At 50.1% G+C, this 19,235-nt stretch overlaps 1 protein-coding gene across 1 annotated transcript; it reads right to left on the reverse strand.

Annotated features, from left to right (window-relative positions):
* Window positions 1–6,863: 6,863 nt before the first annotated feature.
* TCIM (transcriptional and immune response regulator) lies at window positions 6,864–8,089 on the reverse strand. The gene has a single exon (XM_085080634.1). The coding sequence runs from the start codon at window positions 8,029–8,031 to the stop codon at window positions 7,711–7,713; it is 321 nt and encodes a 106-aa protein (XP_084936760.1). The 5' UTR covers window positions 8,032–8,089; the 3' UTR covers window positions 6,864–7,710.
* Window positions 8,090–19,235: the final 11,146 nt, after the last annotated feature.

Genomic DNA, 19,235 nt, shown 5'->3' on the forward strand with positions numbered 1-19,235 from the left:
CCGTGGCCTTGGCCCCACATCCGGGGTGTGCCAGCAGCCCTTGCACCTTGCTGGCCTCCTTGCACACAGTGTCTGATATGGCTGAGCATCACTCCGAGAACAGAGCTGAGAGGGCTCTACCCATTGCTGGGCTCTGGTGCTGCAGCTCTTTCCGTGGCATTCCTGTTCTCCAGTGCTGCTTCAGCAAACGGGGATTAGCATATGAAACACCCCACAAAATGTGTTGCATTTGCTGTTGCCATAGCACATGTAGGAAACCTGGAACATGGCGTGGAAGCTGGTGAGTCACTGGGGTGAAGCATTTATCCCAAACCTCCTGTCTTGGAAAACTTTTTGCATGGATGAACTTTACAGAGCCAGTAGCCCTCGGTGGGAGTTACTGGGAGCAGTTAGTGTGTCCAGGCTGCTCATGCCCACCTCACTCCGGCGTTATCTGGTGTTAGCAGTTTGGTGACTCCGTGGCATTTCATCAGGTTTTGAAGCTGGTTTTGTTCCAACTAGAGTGGCTCTCCAGCCACAGGAGGGCGGCACCATCACAAGCTGCCAAATGCTGCTTCCAGCTTTGTTTTTTTACCAAAAAAACCCCAAACAAAATCCCCCAAAAACCCCTAGCAAATGTTTAACTGATGCTGATGTTTAACCTGAAGTCTTCCTCAGGTGAATGGGATTTGCCTGTCTGAGGGGTGTGTGAGGCTAATGCCAGGCCAGCCTGGGGGATGTTTTCTGCAGCTGAAGAGAATTCGGATTTGCTTGGTCAGAGCTCAGTCTGCAGCAGAGCAAAGGCATTACCTACCAAAAAGGCTTGTTTGGTTGGTCGAACTGAGATGTTTCTGAGAAAGATCCTTGCAATTTCTTATGGTTAAACTAAGAATTGTCACAAGGTGACAAGGGGCAGCACTTGGGACTCCATACCTGAACTAGCCAAGCCCAGAGGAAAGAGTACAAAATGGGATTCTTAGCTTTTCCCTGGCACTGACACCTGCAGACTTTTATCTGCAGTTGTGTGGGAAGAGATCACACTGCAAATGTAATTCCCATAGGATGGAACTTTGAGGAATCAGACAGTGTTTGAACCCATTCTGGAGAAGGACCCAAACATGCTGACTAAACAACAAATTGCAGAGAATAGTGTTGCAACAGACATTAGCATGATTAATGAACTTTGAGGAGCACTTGATCTAAAACAGTACACAAAAGGATGGTTTTTTTATGTTATAGTACGGAAAAACTTCTCTGCATAGCTGAACGCAAGAAGGGAGGTGAGCCTTAGCCTCAACCTTCACAAGTGTGTGATGCAATCTTACGTTGGGAAGCTGCTAAAATATATTGGGGCACTGCTTCAGTTCAGGTTCTGACTGAGCTTTACTATCTTAAAAAATAGGTTACATTATTCAAAATTAAAGGGTTTCAAAGTCACAGGAAAGCTGAATTTCAATCTGCAACAGCAGCCTCAGGTCATCACTGGGTTTTGTGCGAAACCAAGCCGGTTTCTGTGAGGAGACTCTGAACTCTGCTCGGCCCTGGGACAGAATGGGTGTGTGTGGCTCCAGGCAGCAACCACAGGCAAGGAGCAATAATTGCCCCGCTAATGCCAGGAGGAGCTTCCTCACCTTCCCCAGAAGGGACTGGAGGTGGTGGAAGGTTTCCCCACTGGTGCTGCTCAGCCCATCCATGCTGCCAGGAATTAATGGGGCTTTTCCTTTCTCTCAATTACTGGGTATCCACCTGTGAAGCTGTAAAGGGTAGAACAGTAAATCTTGCAATCAAATATTAAATTATACCTAATTTATTTACTTATGGCAAACTGTGAGCCCTGCAATCAAGAGCGTAAGGGTTTATGTCGCAGGCACTCCTGGGAGTCAGGGGATGTGTCTGGCAGTGTGCTGGGAGGGGTTTGCTGAGCCTCAGTCCGAGGGGACATAGACAGGGATTGAGCACTGCAAACCTGGGCTCTCCCACTCAGAGACCCTGGCGCAGCCCCTCAGGCACATCTCACTGTGGGCTCAGGTGTGCCTGGTCCTTGACTTTGATAAATGTCTCTCCAACCTCATAATGCGTTTCTGCATAATTTTATTGTAGCTAAAACATTCCATGTTTAGGAAGAAGTTTATTGTTTGAATCAGGATAAAACCAGCGTGTGTTTGGCAGCACTTTCTGCAGATTATAATAAAGGTTTTTTTACTTCTGTATAAAATCCTTCAAGTCACCTGGAATTTTTCCATTGACTGCACCTTGCTCAAGGTTTCAATTTGCCTTAGAATTGTACATTTGTCCTTGTCCTCTCTGGCAGCCCTGTGCTGCCATCCTGCAAACTGGCCCAGAAAATGGCACCAGGGCGAGGGTGCAAATCAGAGCATCCCAGAAAGTCTGCTGGAGGAAAGGGTCTGATGGCTCCCAAGCACATTTCTTAATGAACAATTGTGTCTTGTACTTTACCGTTCAGAAAGAGAGGGAGAAAAAGCGTGTCTGGATTGGAATATTTTCAGCATTTGTGATGGCAGGTGAATTTTAAACAGAACCCAGCTGGAATACAGCCAGTCTGGGAAGCCCAATATGGCAGTTTTCTCTTCCCTTTCCATTATGGCCCAAGCAAAAACAGCAGCAGGTAGAGAAAGTACTTTGAGTTGTGTCAGGTATTGTGAGGTGTTTGTGTGCCAGATTTTCCCTAATTCCTTGAGGCGTTAGAGCATCTCTGCTTTGCAAAGACAATGGAAATCTGCTTTTTCATGTGCATGAGTGTTTTCCGATGATGCGGGAGAGCAGCAGCTTTCACACAGCTGCATGATACCACTGGGAATTCCCTCCCCAGGGCCAGCTCCAGCCCGATCCGGCAGTGTGATTCCAGGAGGACAACGGAAGGCAGGCATTGCTCCGCAGGAGCAGCACATCTGCCTGGTATGCAGCACAGAGGAACTGCTCCTCGGTGTTTCCAGACGGGTGTTTTGGGAAACGGTGGCTGTAGAATGAATCAGTGACCCACCCCAGCCCTGGGGCAGTGCTCAGTCGTTGGAAGAAGAGGATTTTCCACGGAGGAGGATGCAGGACACAGTGCTGAGCCCCAGCAGCTGCCTGTGTTCGCTGGGATGATTGTCCTGATGATGCTCCCTTTGCGTGGGCGCACAGAGGAGCCGCAGCCAGGGAGGTGCTGGCTGGCTCAGCTCTGATTCACTCTCCGGACCCCCCAGCTGGAGCCATGAACCAGAAAAATGTCACTGCTTCCCACGGCAGAGCATGCTCGTGCAGTGCCACAGGCACCAATTCAGTGCGCAGCTCTGTGGGAATAAGGGGCTTTTTCAGGGCTGTGTGTTAAGATTCTGGTCACAGCCCAACTTTTGTTTTTAGCAAAGATAAATGGCAACTGTGCCATCTCCTGTTGCTTGCAGTATTTTAGAGGTTTTTCTTCTCATAAATAGCTTTGTCTATCCTTTCAAAATGACACTGGAGCACCATTTTGCTGTATGTGAGGCATTTGTACTTTGAAACCTCAGACCAGCTCTTTTCTGTGAAAACCACACTAACACAGCCACAAATCTCATGCTATACAGCTTGTCACTCACATTTAACCTGCTTTAGAGCAGAGGTTTCCCTTGGCAGCTGCAGATGAAATATGATTCATCTGTGACTGTTTTCACAAGCACAAGGTACCCCCATGCCAGTGCTGAGCTGGGGCTGCCAGGGGCACCCAGCCTGTTGCTCTGCTGGTTTGCAAAGCAGAGTCTATCTCTGGGTGAAACAGAGCAGCAGCTCAGCTCAGCAGTCAATTTTTAACTTGCCTGTGTGGAAGGGAAGCTTGCCAGGGAGGTTTAGCTGTTGACAAGAGCACTGTGTCTCCCCACACACAAACACAGCCAGGTGAGGGCTGGCCCAGCTCCACTTTGAACTCTGCTCATGCGTTGTGTGCTGGATTTCACCAGAAACTGAAGGTCATGGCACTGGGTGTTCAGAGACTGGAGAACATCCCTATCTCCTCCTGAACACTGTGGTCAGGATGAGCTGGGCTGTTGACTTGTTCCAACCCCATTTTTTTAATGGACTTTTTTTTCATTTTTTAGAGAGATGGGAATGGGTGTTTGATGGGGGAGCAGAGGGTTGGTCTGACACTGTCGTTGACACCGCCTTTGCTCTGGGCTCTCTTTCCAGCATCTTGTGAGTTGCTCCCATCCTTCCACAGTCTGTCAAACCAGAGCTTCTGCCAAAAGTCCTCTCCTTAATTTCTGTCCTGCCTTTCCGTGGCTTCTCCCCAGCCAGCAGTGGCAGTGAGGAAGCACCAGCACACTCCTGGCACGGCTGCTAAGCAGGGCATCAGACAAACCAGATAAAATTAGCTGTTCAGATGTATGTTCCTCAGGATGCTGAGACAGGGGGACACCCAGTACAGCCAGTTTGACTCATGGAGAAGAATTAATGGAAACGCCCGGCTCCTGGAGGGAGGAAATTCCTTGAACAGCCTTTTCCTCTGTTTGTTGTGTGGGGAGGCTGACAATGGGCTCTGCGTCTGGCCGGAGTGCGGCCGGGCTGGCTCGGCATGCAGCTTGCTCCAGAGACAGACAGCGAGTCTGCAGCGCTGGGCGCTCAGGAAGGGCCAGGCAGCGCCGGTGACGGCACTGATGGGTGACAGCACTGATGGTTGACAGCACAGCTGGGTCACCTGCCCTCCCCCCTGCACAGACTGCTTGGGACCAGGGGAAATGGAAATCCACTTTTTCATGTGCATGAGTGTTTTAAAAATGGAATTATTTTCTGATGATTTCTGAGGACCACAGAGCAGCCTGGGCATTGTTTTTGGCAGTGCTTGGCTTTGCTGTGCCCTCCCTGACACATGGCTGCCACCATCTCCATATCACCAGGGATGGTCCAGGTGCTCTGAGCCATCCAGGTGCAGCCCTGGAGATAAGCAGAGCAGCAGCACAACATGTGCAAGGGCCCCGGGTTGCTTGGATATTTATACCTCAAACTCTCGTTGGCCAATATTACATAAGAATTCATTGCAGTTTTTCGCTGAGCCCAATGTAAGACACATTCCTGGAGCACAAACCTGCCAAGGCAGCAGACAGGCTGCAACAAGGGAAAATTGCCTTTTTTCACTGTAAATATCCAATAAACACATAACTTCTGTGTAAGTGGCCTTATTTATCAGGGATGCCACTTGGGCTAATAATTTCAACATAATGAGACAAGAGGGACTATAAAGTCCCTTATAAAGGATCCTTATAAAGGATCTTATCAATCATGTTACGCAGATGTTGTGAACAGGATTGTCTGGGCAATCCTAGGACATGCCAGCACTTCAGTGGGTGTTGATTTCAGTCTGCCACAATAATGGCTTCTGTCAGATTTGCTTTCTTCCTTCAAGGAATGACAGTTGGCAGATGATACCTCAGGCTGCCCAGGTCATCAGTAGCACTGGGGAGCTGGGTTTGGTTTTGGGAGCCCAGAGAGTGGTGGCAAGGCTCTGCCAAATCCAGCATTGGCCCTGGCACAGGGGTGCAGTGTGGACAGATCAATGGTCAGGGGGGGAGTAGGGAGCAAAGTCCCAGCAGCAGTCAGGGCCATGGGAAACAGCACAACTGTGAGGAGCAGATTTGGTGCCTGTGGTGTTCTCAGACCATCCCTGGCAGCAGGATCTTCGGATCCTGGCAGATAAAACACCCCAGAGATGGTCTTTGGGGCTCATTGCCCTGCTGGCTTTTGTTTTGAGTGTTTGTCACACAAGAAACTGCTCTGATGGGAACACCCACCGGGGGCCAGAGGGGCTGAGTGGAGCAGGGCTGGGCTGTGGGTAGGCAGGGAATGGCCCTGTTTAGCCTTTTTTGGAAATGGCCCATTTGAGGCAGTTTTTGTCACTGTGGATGGTTTGTGGGGATGTGCCAGGAATGGGTGCAGCAGCTGCAGTGAGTGTGGGACACTGCTCTGGAAGAGGTCGAACGCTGGAAAACTGGCAACTTCCTCTGGAGCAAACCTGCTCTGAGACAGATTTTTCTGGGCAAGGGCAGTTCTGAAAAGCCTTTGGAGGTTCTTTGAAACAGGTTAATCCCAAAACAGTTTTCTTTCTGGTCTTCCTGGGAGGGGAAATCACCATGCATCCCACTCCAGCTATAAATAATTATAATTGCCCATTCTATTAGGTAACTTAAAAGATTATTTCCAGTCTCCCTGACTTATTGGCAATTTGGAGTTCTTACTGTAGGCAAAAATACTGTAGCTGGGCTATCACTCTTCCAAGCTGTTTTATCTTTGTTGCTCTAAGCAGAGTCAAGGGAATGTTTTTTTCTAAACCATCAGGTTATTAGAGGACAGACTTATAAATAACCAGTCTTTGCTATTTTTACGTACTTTCAGCATTGTCTATCATGATAGTACAGCACAACCTGCAGAAAAACTGTCCAATTCTGCTGCCAAAGCTTCATAACTCACTTCTATTTATTTGGGTGATGAGGAGCCAAGTCCACGTTCCTCCTCAGCTCTGCAGAAATGCCACAGGCTGAGGAGCCATGCTGCCCACCCTGGCCCTGAACCATCATTTTCTACACCTTTCTCTCTTCATTGCAGAAAATGTCATTCTCCTTTATTACAGCAGGGAAACTAACACTGGAGTTTGGTTTACAATAGATTTGGTGAGGTCTTTTCTGGGGAAATTATGTGGTTGCCATAGCAACTGTGGGTCAAACTGGTGCTGCCAGGTGAGATAGAGGGTCTGTGGGGGAGCCAGGGCTGCTCCAGATCCTGAGAATGGGCTGTCAAAGCCACACCTAGGCAATGAAGGAGAGGTGCAGGTAGCCTGCTCCTGAACTGGGTCTCTGTGAAATGACAAAAAAAGTCTAACCCCACCACTCCACGAGAACTGAGCATTTCAGACAAGATAATTTATATTTACTTCATAATTTATTAATTTTCACATCACTGTATGCAATAAATTATAGTCAATATAATAATAACATTGTCATAATGAAGTAAGTACTCATCTAATAGCGACTGTAACCTACACAGAGAAGAACTGTAGTTATTATATTTAGATTTTTTGTGTTAATGGTAAGTGAACACAATATTAGAGAACTTCACAGTAAATTCAGGGAAATCTGTCATTATTATTGCTTCTGTGCAAACGACTTTTACTGCACACATACAGCCTGGGAAGGAAAGGCACGGTTGTGCAGAGTGTCTCTGAAGCAAATGCATTCCCGGATGGCTGAAGTTTCTGCACCACACGGTGTGTTTGGGTGCATTTAACAGATGAAAAGTGACTGATCAGCAGCTGATCGATCTCCAGAGGCTCCCGCCAGCCACAGCACCAGGGCTCTGCACGGGCTCAGGCTTTAGGAAACAAGTCTCAAAAGGCAAAGCACGCGGGTCAAGTCAGTGAACACCAAGTCCATCATGTCCCGAATCTCACCCGGGCGGGTGGCTTTCACCCCAGCTCTGCCCCACGGCTGCCCGGAGGAGCTTGTCTGCTTCCCGCTGGGAGCTGCTTTCTCTCTGCGAGCCTCTGGCCACCCAAGTGCATCCACACCAGTGCTGCTGCCCACACTGATGTGCCGTGGGCACTGATGCTGCTGTCCCAGCGATGCCACTCTGAGCTCGAAGGTCGGGTTGGGGCTGAAGCCCTGCGGTGGTCTGTCAGGTCCCACGGGGCAGCGGAGCATGCTGAGTGCGGTAGGAGGTCACAAACAGTCCCGTCACAAAATGTTCTCCATTTCTGCTCCTTCGGCCAGTTCAGTGAACTTTAATGGAGTATTTCCGAAATGTCAGGAACTGGAGCAGTTTGTCTTTTCTCCTCTGCTTTAGTGCCATTAGTGCTCTCATTTTTTCCTCCATGTCCTGGTCGGTGGCAAGGATTATCTTGGCTCTTTCCTCCGCCTTCTTGTCTCCGGAGTTTTTGAAGAGTTTCTGCAGGGACTCCTCGTTGATACTTTCAAAGATGTTGGCCGAGGCTTTCTTGCGCAGGGCTGTGTCGAAGCGATAGCCATGCACCGAGGGGCTCACTCGCAGTGATGTGGACATGGCTGGAGTGCTGCAGCTTGTCTTTGCTTTCATCTATGGGTTGCTGCCGGCTCTGCCCCGGGCTCCGGTCGGAGGAATGGGTGCTGTGCTGGCTCCACGACTGGTATTTAAAGGCAGGCTGGAGGAAAAGCCGGAGGGCTCAGGTTACAGTGGTGAGATCACGCTGATGTCAACACCCAACAGTCGCAGGCAAGTTTAACAGTTAAGTTGCCAACTTTCCTGTCCTGCGGACGAGATGAAAAGTTCTCTCTGCTTCTGCAACGGAAATGGCTTTTCTTTGACCCACCGCAGAACAGGCTTCAACCATCTCTGTGGGACTGAGCCACCACAGCCCAAACTCCACTCCTGCCCTCGTTGCACGTGAAAAGCTTGAAAAGCACTGTGTGCTGAATGTACAATATCATAAACAGGTAAAACTCCAGGTGTGAACTGCTGCAATACTAGCGAGAGGCTGGAGCCTATGCAAACAGCCAAGAACTTGGCTGTGTGTCCACCAGCAGCACTGCAAACCTGTTCCTGTCTGGGCATGGGATCTTTTCTGCTGCTTCCCAGTGCACACAGAGCTGCAGTTTCTAATTGACAAGTGCTGTCCCAAAGGCAGGTGATCCCTAACATCCACTGAGGTGACTTCCCTGGGTGTTACACCTTCGGCTGCTCAGCTGCACAAGGCAACGGTCTCAGGGGGAGCAAGAAAACTCTCGGTTTGCTGCCCTGCTCCTGCCTACAATGTCCTTTTTCTGAAATTTCATGGTCATCAGTGCTGGAAAGAAAACTCACCTCTGCTCCAAAGGAGGCTGCGCTCTCCACACCACCCTTGGCCAATGATGACCAACCAATGACCAACCCTTCCTCCCTTAGGCTGGGAGGACTCTCTCTCTCATATGGGTTATTTTTTGGCAGCCCTGTGAGGAGCAAGGAGTTGGACTCGTTGGCCATTATGGATCCCTTCTCACTTAAGATACATCATGGACAGGGCATGGTTGCCAGCAAGGGGCTGCTGGCCCTGACCACTGCTGGGCTTGGACACCTGGTGTTCCTGAGCACAATCAAATCTGGCCCAGAATAGCTGCAGGTTCAAAAGTCACTTAAGGCCAGGAGCCAGAGATAAGTGTATTTTGGTTAATGTTTTAAAGCAGCCGGATGCTGCAGAGGCTCTGTTTGGAAAACTAGAAGATTGTTTACTGTTGTTGCTGACCCTGTTATTCACCCTTGTTAAAAGGCTCTAGGAACAGCCTCTGTCCCCATCCCACTTGGAGACTGGGGGTTTCCCTTATTTACCAGAGAGCAGGAGCCAGGGGAGAGGTGAACATACCTGAAGCCCCTGTGTAGATGTTTGTCCTGGCTCAGAACAGAGAAGGGGATTACCTGTGAGTTCACCAGGTGATGTGCAAGCAGGGCGGGTGGTTGCCTGTGCCCCAGAATGACTGGCAACCTCAGTTCCAGGCAGGCTCAGATCAACTTCAGCCAGCCAGGGCTTGCCAGGCTTTTATCCTTAGGAGAGGTAATGATCTCATTTCACTGTCTGGGCACTTTCCTACCTGGGACTTGGGACTCATCTGTCGGTGCTGCTGGGCACATCCTGCACTTGCCCCATCCAGCCACATCCAGCCAGGACTTGGGCTTCCCCATTGCTGCTGGACTTTGCTCCAGCACGAGCTTTCTCTGCACATGCCATTGCTTCCTGTGGTTCTGTCATCGTGTGAGTTACTTTTTACAAGTTTTTCCCCAAGGTCTTTCATATGTGCTGGATGTTCCATGCTTCAATGTATAAACAACAGCTTTGCAAATCCCTGGGATTCTTCTTCCACCAGCCAGACATGTAGCCTCTCACCTTGGTGTGGTCTTGCTGAATTGGTGAGACCAATTCATCAGCTGCTTGTTCAACATTTGCAGGGCTGATAAATCCACCCTGAAAATAGGACGGTTTTGGCGTGGCTGGGTCTCTGCCTGGGAAATAGCTCATGGTTTATGGACTCCCCTAACGCGAAATGCAATGGAGGAGCAGAAGGAAACAAGGTCACCTGTGCTGCCCAACCCTTCCTGCTCAGAGCACTGGAAGGAAAACCTGCCTGCAACACGTGTCCAGATGAAATGCTGAAAGTGCTTTGCTTCTCAGGACAGATAACACAGTGTCAGAGTACTTAGGGCAAAATACAGTGCCAAAAGATCAGCCAAGATCTTGTGGCTGAACAAAACAAGCCCTTTTGTGTCCTCTGGTCAAAAACAAGACCTAAGACATGTTGATGTGTACCTTGTTTTCACCACTCCCACTGCACATGGAATTTCTTTGCAGGTATTTGCAGAGATGTGGCTGAGAGCATAAATTAGCAATATCTGTGGAAGATACAAGCTCAGAAAAGTATCTGCCATGGAAACCGAGACTGAAGCTGATACTTTAGGAGTAAGACATCAGAAAGCTGCCAAGATCAAGCACGCGTTTCCTTGTGAGCTCATCTCGCACAGAGCAGTAACAAATGTCTTTGCCCCTTCAAGCTTCTCTGCCCACTTTGTATAAATTTAGTTGTGCTTGGCTCTGACGGAGCGATGAAGCATGCCTCGTCTGGCTTTTTTTCCAGTAATTTTTGTTTATATCTGTCTTTTAATACTGCTTTCCCAGTAATGCCTAGGAGGAATTATTCATGTGTTGGATTGGAGCACAACTTCAGAGAAGATGTGATTTCTATCATCGTTCTCCTGCTATTATTGTGTAATTGCTTTGTGAGACGCAAACGCTCCATTTCACCCGTTAATGGGAGGATTAATTCCCGTCCCCACCGTCTGCAGAGAGGCGCAGCCACATCTCTAATCGAGCTCTGCCTCTCCCAGGCTGACGGGCTTGGGGGACACCGGGCACAAGGGGCTCTGCTGCCAGGACAGACCCCAGCCCGAGCAGGGAGCTGGCAGCCCCAGGGCAGAGGGTGGAGCGAGGCTGGGACTGCCCTGGGTGCAGGGGAGCTGGAGCAGCCAGTGCCTGTCCCACAAACTCTTGCAGAGAATTTGCTTTTACTTAATGTAACCTCCAAAACCACTCCAAAGAAGGTAATCCGGGATGCCTGTGCAGTTCTCTGGGCCATGTTTTGCATATTTTTCCCTTCACTAGCTGCTGCCAAAGCCTCCATGGCTGGTAACACCCATTTGGGATCAGAGGATGCAGCAGCCCTCAGGGAGCATTGGTGCTGCCCAGACCTTCCCAGCCAGACATGGGATATTCAGAAACAGAGCCTTTGGAAGGGTGTCTGGGAGGCTTCGGAAGAGCAGAGGAAAGTGAAATTATTGCCTTAAAATATAAAATATGCACATATAGGTGTGTGTGGGTGGGTGGGTGGGTGTGTATGTATGTATGGGCCATTCACTTGGCAGTATGACATGATGATCCTTTCCAACTCAGAATATCCTATGATACCTGTGAGATACAATAGATAGATAGATATAGATGATATAGATATAGATATAGATATAGATATAGATATAGATGATAGATAGATATAGATATAGATATAGATGATATAGATAGATATAGATATAGATATAGATATAGATATAGATGATATAGATATAGATATAGATAGATATTTGCTTTATCTTTAGGTAATTCTATGAAAACCTAAGGATGGGAAATGTCCAGGAGCTTCCAGCCATCTCTGCTCTTCCCATCCTTTCCCTGGCTTACATGGTCTGGAACTCTGGCTCCTCACAGCCTTCACAGCTGCCACCAGCCTGCAGCTGGGGAACCTCAGGCCTTCTCAGGAGCCAGAAATGCCACTCGTGATGTGTGCTCTCTGCTGGGAAAGGTTTCCGAGTTGGAGTGTTCTGCAGAGAGAGCTGTGGCTCTAAGGTCAAGGAGGAACTGGTTCATTATGTTGCTCTTGGAATCCAAATTCCTGGGAGGTTGTCAGACATGCAGGTCGTGCAAATGGCAGTGCCTGCCCTGGCTCCAACCTGCCCACAGCCTCTTTCCACTGGGCCTTGTGTGCCTCTGGAACTCCACCTGAGATTTCTGTTTGTTTCGCCATTGCTTTGGGGTTTTTTTTGTGGTTGTTGTTTCTTTAACAGAACATCTGGGAACACTTTTCCAAATCTCACGGCAGGACACTGTACCCTTTGCTCACAAAATCCAAGAGCTTAAATTGGCCATCTGTGTTCCCTGTGACTCCTATGGTCCCCAGTTCAGAGATGCAGAAGAGGGCATGAGGAACTTGTCCCCAGTTCAGAGGTTCAGGATAAGGAAGGTATTTTAAGGGCATTTCTGTTGCAGTTCAGTCACTGGAAAGCACAGATATGTCTCAGACAATCCTCACACAGCTCCCTGCCTGAAAACAGGAAAAACATACTGGTTTGCAGACAACAGAAGGCATGACTGCACAATTAAGTCAGTTAAATTCCATCAGAAAAGATTTTAATAGGGAAAAAATCCAGGCCAGCCTAAGTGAAGGGAATTCAGCCCCAGAACTGTGCAGAGCAGCTCTATCCTGCTCTGGCTCAAGGAAAGGCTGGAGCTGGCTGAGTGCTGGCTGAGCTGAGCATCGCTCTGTGCAGGGAGACCATATAAGAGTAAAGCCTGTGGTGTTACTGATAATGAATGTCTCCTCATTTCTCATAAATTCTCTGCTAAATGTACGATCACCAAGTTAATAATGCAGTGCAGGACATAACGAATAGCCAGTTACAGTAAGTAAATCACGTCTGGTAAGAAACAGAAGAGAAACAGATACTTCTGGCACTTTTACCAGGCAGAAACCCTTGGAAGAAGCCCTGCATGCAGCAAAGCAGAACTGAGGACACCTCTGGTGTGGATGCTTGCTGCCACAGGGGATGTCAGGGTCTAGGGAGGCAAGGGCTCACTGTGCAAGGAAGCCAGGGGTGCATTCTCTTGGTGCTTGAGACTTCCAAAATCCATCTCGCAAAGAGAAGCTCTGGCAGTGGTGCTCCCCATGCCATGGAAGATCACTCCTGAAATCTAGTGGCAGATTGCTAGCCAGAGCATAATCTCAAAAAGAAGAGCCATGACTGTGGGGATGCAGGCAAATGATGCCAATGGGGCATGGGGCAGGGTAGGAGTTTAATGGGATAACTCCATCAGGTGGAGTGTGTGCCAGGACCAGCACTCTGGGATGGCACCAAACTGTCACACAAAGTGCAGCCTTGCTCACCATGTCCTGCTATCCCCATAGGAGCTGGAGAAAGTATTTGAATGCTCTGACTTCAGCATCTTCCTCCCAGGTCAGCAATGAAAGTTTGGACTTTCGAGCACGAACAACCTTTTTCTTTCTCTGCCCAATTTCCTGTTTGATCTTCCTGAAGGTCTCGAGGACCCGTCACTGGAGAGGGGCAAAGGCAGAGCCGTCTCCAGCTGTCAGACAGCTCATTGTTCAGTGCTGAGGGGATGGGCTCACGGGAAATCCTGCAGCAGGCTGGGCCGAGGGGCTGGCTGGGGTCATTGTCACACCCGACTCGCGGGCGACAGTACCCAACACACGTACTGGCGCCCTAACTCACTCCTTGTGCTCTAATCTCTGCTGAGCTGCTTCCTCTGCTGCAGGAGGGATGGCAGACAGGATGTGCCTTTGTGTTGCTCCTGCTTCTGGGGGTCTGCGGTGTCCCCATGGCTCCCAAGGGCTCTGTGGCTCCAGTCAGGGCTGGAAGGAGCCAGATGTGCAGAACGAGATTGGGTGCTGAGGCAGGATGGTGGCAATGCACAGCAGTGAAGCAGCATGGGGGACTACGGGAGTGTTAAGGGTCATCTGGGGTACCTGTGGAGGGCTGTGGTGGCGCAGAGGAGATCCTGGTCGAGGCAGGGGCACACCAAAGGCTCAGGTTCGTGGCTCTGCCTGGGACCAAGGCACAGGAGAAAGCCTGGGTGACCTCTGTGCAGCATCTGACAGCCTGCAAGTGGTCCAGGCTGAGAAACAATGGCTTCACGTTGGAGGAGCTGAGCCAGGTCCCAGGTCAGAGGGGTAGGCTTCTTGTGCAGAAAACCAGCAAATTTAGTTTTCAGTTCCCTAATTTTGAGTCAAAGCAAAATGGGGTGTGGCAGAGGGAGCTCCTCCTGACCCGGCTGTGTTTTGGAGAGGAACAGCTGAGGTTTGGGCATGTGTAGTGGAGTAACACTGGGAGAAGAAAACTGGGAAGGGAAGGAGGGAAAGAGCAAAGCTGCACCCGTGGAGATTTATCAGGGAATCAACTGCTGCGTCGATCGTCTGGGAGATGAGCTTGGCACTGTGGAGTTATCAGCCTAGTAGCTCATTTCTCCACTAACAAAAGAGTTCCTGGGAGAGAACAGATGGTGTTTGGCTCCTACCACCCTCTCTGGTGGCCCAGCAACTTTCCTTTGTAGCTTCTAGAAAAGCAATTTCTGTGATCCCCTTCCCATCCCTGTGGCTGTCCCTGAGGCACAGGGGCTGCTGGCTGCATCCGGGTTTTTTGGGGTAATTTTTGCATGCTGAGCCCTACTGCAGATCCTCCCTGGGTTCACCTGGGGCTGGCTGTGCCCCTGCTGCTGTAGGGGATGGGAGCTGCTCCAGAGGTGTCAGACTGGTTGTGCCTGGACTCTGGCTGTCCCCAGGACCACCACGGCTGCTTGTGGGTTATGGTAGGTGATTGAACTTCTGCCAGTGCTTGTTTTCCTCAGAAAACTGCCGCCAGCTGCACACGTCAGCCCTGCTCAAAGAGCAGCAGCAGGGCTGTAAAGTCTATCTCTGGGACAGGCAAAGCTGGCAGTTTCAGGCACCAGCCCATTGTCACCTGCCACAGGTCTGTGCTGGGCAGAACTGGAGCAGGGAGGCTCCCGTGAACCCTGAATCATCTGTGGGGCACAGACCTGCTCTGTATGGTCACAGAGAGTGTCCCCTTGTGCCCTGGCTCCAGTCAGACCCACCAACCTGAGTGCTGTGACCTCGACACTGAGTAGCAGCCTGCTGACAGTCCCTGCTCTCAGGCATATTTAACTCTCACTGTGATGCCTTCTAGATGTTTCCCCACAATCACAGTTACAGTCTCCTTGACTGATGCCTTGTTTACATGGGAGCCTTGTCTTTGTTCTCATGATCTGCCCTTGCCTTGCTGTCAGGTGTCAGTGTGCGGGGGCTTCAGGCTGTCTGTTGGGTTATTTATGCAGCAGTTCAAACAAAAAAGAGCCAGTTTAGAACTGCCAGTAGATTTTAGTTGTGTGTAGGAGGGGAGGGGAGAGGGGTGATGCTATGTGTATGGCAAGCTGTGCTTTGCAGTCCCTCTGGCAGAGTCTGGCTGAGCAGCAAAGTGCTGATGGTGAGCCTGGGCTGTGACAGCTCCCACTGTGGCTCTGAGCCCTCAGTGGTTCAGGGTCAAACCAGAAGCCCAGCAGTTTGTGCTCTGGAGTTGTTGGCATCTGCCTGGGAGAAGTAAATCAGATTTGACTTTGTGTCTGCCTTGTGGAGGGAATCTGCCCATCACAAGGGTCTGTGTGAGGCTGAGGGAGCCAGATGGCTGTGGGGTCAGGGGATCCATCAGGAACCCTGCCCTCACTCCTCTGATGGGCACAAACAGAAATAAAATATGTTGTCTGTCAGTAAACAGTGTCGAGGGTGACGCCAAGTGAGCTCATGTCCAGGACCCTCTGTGCGGAAAGCTGAGTCAGTTCCGGCCACGACGAACTTTGTGGAAGGAGCATTTTCCAATGCTCTTTAGGGAAATCTTACGGAGAAAGTAAACAGATATCTGACCCCAAAACCCTGCCCCTCTGCAGGCCTCTTTCATCACAGCAGCAGCTGGGGAAGAGGATCCTGGTGCAGCAGAGGGGGTCTGCACACCTCAGGGCACTGTCAGGGTGCTCCTGGCACTGTGCTGGGCAGGCATGTGGTAAACACCAAGCTTCTTGTTCAGCAAATTAATTGGGGAAGAGAAAGGATTAGTAGCCTGGCCAGCTGCCCCTGAGATGGTGGATAGTGTCCTGACTCTCAGGGATGGTGTCCTGATGTGCCCCATCTGCTCACAGGGCATCCCATGGCATGTGAGCTGCTCCCACATCCCCTCAGGCAAATAGTTTCCTCGGGGACTTCTTCCCCCCCCAGGGCTGTGGGGCTTCTCTCTGTTGAGGAAGTGTCTTTGATCAGTGGAAATTAAACCAGGAAAATATTTTCCATTTGTGTCAGGATAAAAATGGCTCAAGCCAGGCATGATTGATAGCTGAAAAAAATGGGAGCAGCCCCCGTGCCGTTTCGGAAGGCTTCCCACTGTCCTTGCTTACAGTAAACACAGAATATATTTAGCTGCAGAGCCCAGCATGACACAGCCTCTTACTGCAATAATAGCAGCGTCTTGTCTCTTTTCCTTTTTTTCCCTCTTTTCTAAGAAATGGGATTGACTGGAGCTCCTGGGACGCCGGGTAGTGATTGCCTCAGGGGTTCACTGCCTCCTGCGACACCAGTATCTGTGTTTGCCCTTGTTTACCAGGTCTAGCAACTGCAGACTGTGGTGACTAACTCTGCAAACAGGCGTTTGGGTGGCCATGGCACATCCTCCCTGTGGCATCAGTGACTTGCCACCACGCAGGCACTGGTTCAACCCTGCTCCCAGTGTGACAGGGCACCCCAGGCACCAGAGAAACAAATCCCAGCCATTTGTCTGCTTTGCCCTTGCATGTGTTGGGGCTCAGGTCCTGCTTTGGGGACAGCATCTCTATGCCAGGGCCCAATGGGAATGCTCAGGCAAACTGGCCGGCACAGTTTCCCAAGCCAGGAAAGGATGGCAAGAATGAGGTCTGTGACTCCTTTGAATCCTGAAATACAAAAGTGGCATTTATTGTGTCCCAGAATCCCACAAAACACACCTGCTGCTCAGTGATAGGGAGCTTGGAGCAGGGCTGTGGGTAGTGGGGCTGTCATGTGCAGTCACTGGGATGGTCACCGTGCTCAAGCAAGCCATAATTTAGCTTCTCTCCTCCTCCATGGTGTAATTAGCCCTTTTTGCCTTGAGTCATGGCCTGTAATCATATCTGGCCTGCAGTCACTCTGCAGAGGTGAGCCCTTCCCCAGGTACAGATAAGCCTCTGCCTGTGCCAAGCTGAGTGTTCTAAGGGACACAGTGCTCTGGGCACTCACTGATAAACCAGCAGGTCTGGGGCAAGTGGCAGCACCAGAAAGAAGGTGAAGGCAATTACTTTCTGTGCCTTCACATCCCTTCCAATGGGGAATTGCAAGGCAAATTGGTTGTTATTAATAAATTGCTTTGAGACTTGTGGCTGAGGTGTGCAGGAAAGGAGCCCAACCAGGTGACAAGGAAGTGTCTCCCCAGAAGAGCCCTGGGATGGTTCCTGATCATGGGGAAGGGACATTTGGGCCACAGATGTGACAGCATTGGGGACTTGCTGCCTTTCCAAGGTACAACAAATAGTTCTGCAGCAGGGAAAAATTTGGGATGTGGCATTGGGAGCTTGGCAACCACGGGTGTTCCCAGGAATGCAGCAGGTCCGGAGCTCCCCATCAGCAGCACAAGTGAAGCTGGATTTGGGGGATTTGCTCTGAGATAAACTCATCAGTGAATGAAGGAAGATGGGGATGAAAATGAGCAATGCTGGCAAGCAGCAGGAATACAGGGAGAGGAACAGCAACCATGGCTCAGGCTAGAACTAGCCACAGCTCCAATGGGACCTTCACGGTGTAATGACAGCCTGGGGACCCTGAGATGGGGCTGCAAACTCCCAGGCACTTTAGGGAGGTTGATAATGAAAGAGTTTATAGCTTATGAGGAGTTTGTAAGGAAGCCAGCACCCAGATAATGGGGGATTTTAATTACTTAGATATTGATGGATATAATAAGTGTGCAGCAAACCACAAAGGGAAACCTGTGGCTGGAGGGAAGAGTGAGATTGATCTATGCACAGCATGTTAAATCACTTAAATCATTCAGAGCCTCTTCTGGCCCCAGCTCCAGGAGCAGAGCCAAGTATGATAAATAATGTCGGGGTTGGGAAGTGTCTAGAATCCAAATGTTTGTATTCCTGTTCGATTTTAAATATTCACAGGGACAAAAGCAGCAAAGCACTTGGCTGAATCTGCCTGGGGCTGTGGGAATTCCTGCAGAGGGGGCCGGGAAGGGGCTGCCAGTGCCCATGGGCAGCTCAGGAACTTTCACACAGATTTGTCTCAGTGGAAAGTGACCTGGCTGAAACCTGGGCATGGCGAGGAGGGAAACAGAGGCCAAAGTGATTGAGAATGACGGAAAGTCTGAGCAAACAGCGTAGGTGGCATGACGGGCTGGGCATGCCCTGGTGGGTAGGGCTGGCCACCTCCTGCAGGCTGGTCCCAGGGCTGGTGAGGCTCTGTGAGCTTTGGTGGCATCGAAGGTGTGCCTAGGTGAGGCCTCCTCCTGCCACCTTGGGCATGCACCAGGCTTCCTTCTCCATCACATAGGTCTGACCATCAGGTATCATGTGGGAAATCTCTGCTTAACAAAAGCAAGGAGTCAGGAGTCTGGTGGACACTCCAAAATGTGTCCAGAAGAGCTCTTGGTCTGCTGGACAGCTCTGAGCTGCAGCTCCACAACGTGCTTCAGTGCTGCAGACACAGGGCCTGGCAGAGATACGGGAGATTTCTGTGTGGGTGGCACCAATTTGGGGATGGAGCTGCTGCTTGGGATCTGGACAAGGCCTGTGACATCTCTCCTGTTTTTCCATCCACTCCCTGGCAGTGGAGCCCCTGTCCCCCTGCAGGGCCAGCCTGGCCAGCTCCCTCCAGTCCTGGCTGCATTTCTCATTTAGCTGGAGTGATTTTCCCCCTAGTCCAAGTTTGCTGTTTTCCTGAAATGGTCTGAAATGTAATAGACCAAGACAATCATCAGGATGAAATATTTCCTATATGAAATATGCAGCAGCTATTCAGAAATGAAGATCAAGTGGAAGGAGTGCTGCCAGGCAAAGATTTAAAGGTGCTGACATGTTCCTGTGGGTTGTTTACTGAAGTCATCTCTGAAGCCCCAGTTTTAAGGCTGCATTCAAAAAAAGAGCGCAAAATACAATTTAGCAAGAGTTTAATAATTCAAGCTGCAGTGTGCTGAGCTTATTTTTGCCCTTATGGGAATGACATCTCATTTCAAAGGACCTTGACTCTCTTCTGGTAGTGCAGAAGGGGCACTGCCAGGGCTATTTTTGCACCAAGACACTGATTGGGTGTGAATCCTGCCTCTGGCGGCTGTGCCAGCAAAACCTGGGGAGGCAAAACAGAGCCATATGGCCTGATTTCCCTAAAGATGCCGATTCCGAGGAA

Source organism: Lichenostomus cassidix, chromosome 22 (assembly GCF_008360975.1).
Source record: "Lichenostomus cassidix isolate B80296 chromosome 22, HeHo_3.0, whole genome shotgun sequence".
Taxonomy (NCBI): domain Eukaryota; kingdom Metazoa; phylum Chordata; class Aves; order Passeriformes; family Meliphagidae; genus Lichenostomus; species Lichenostomus cassidix.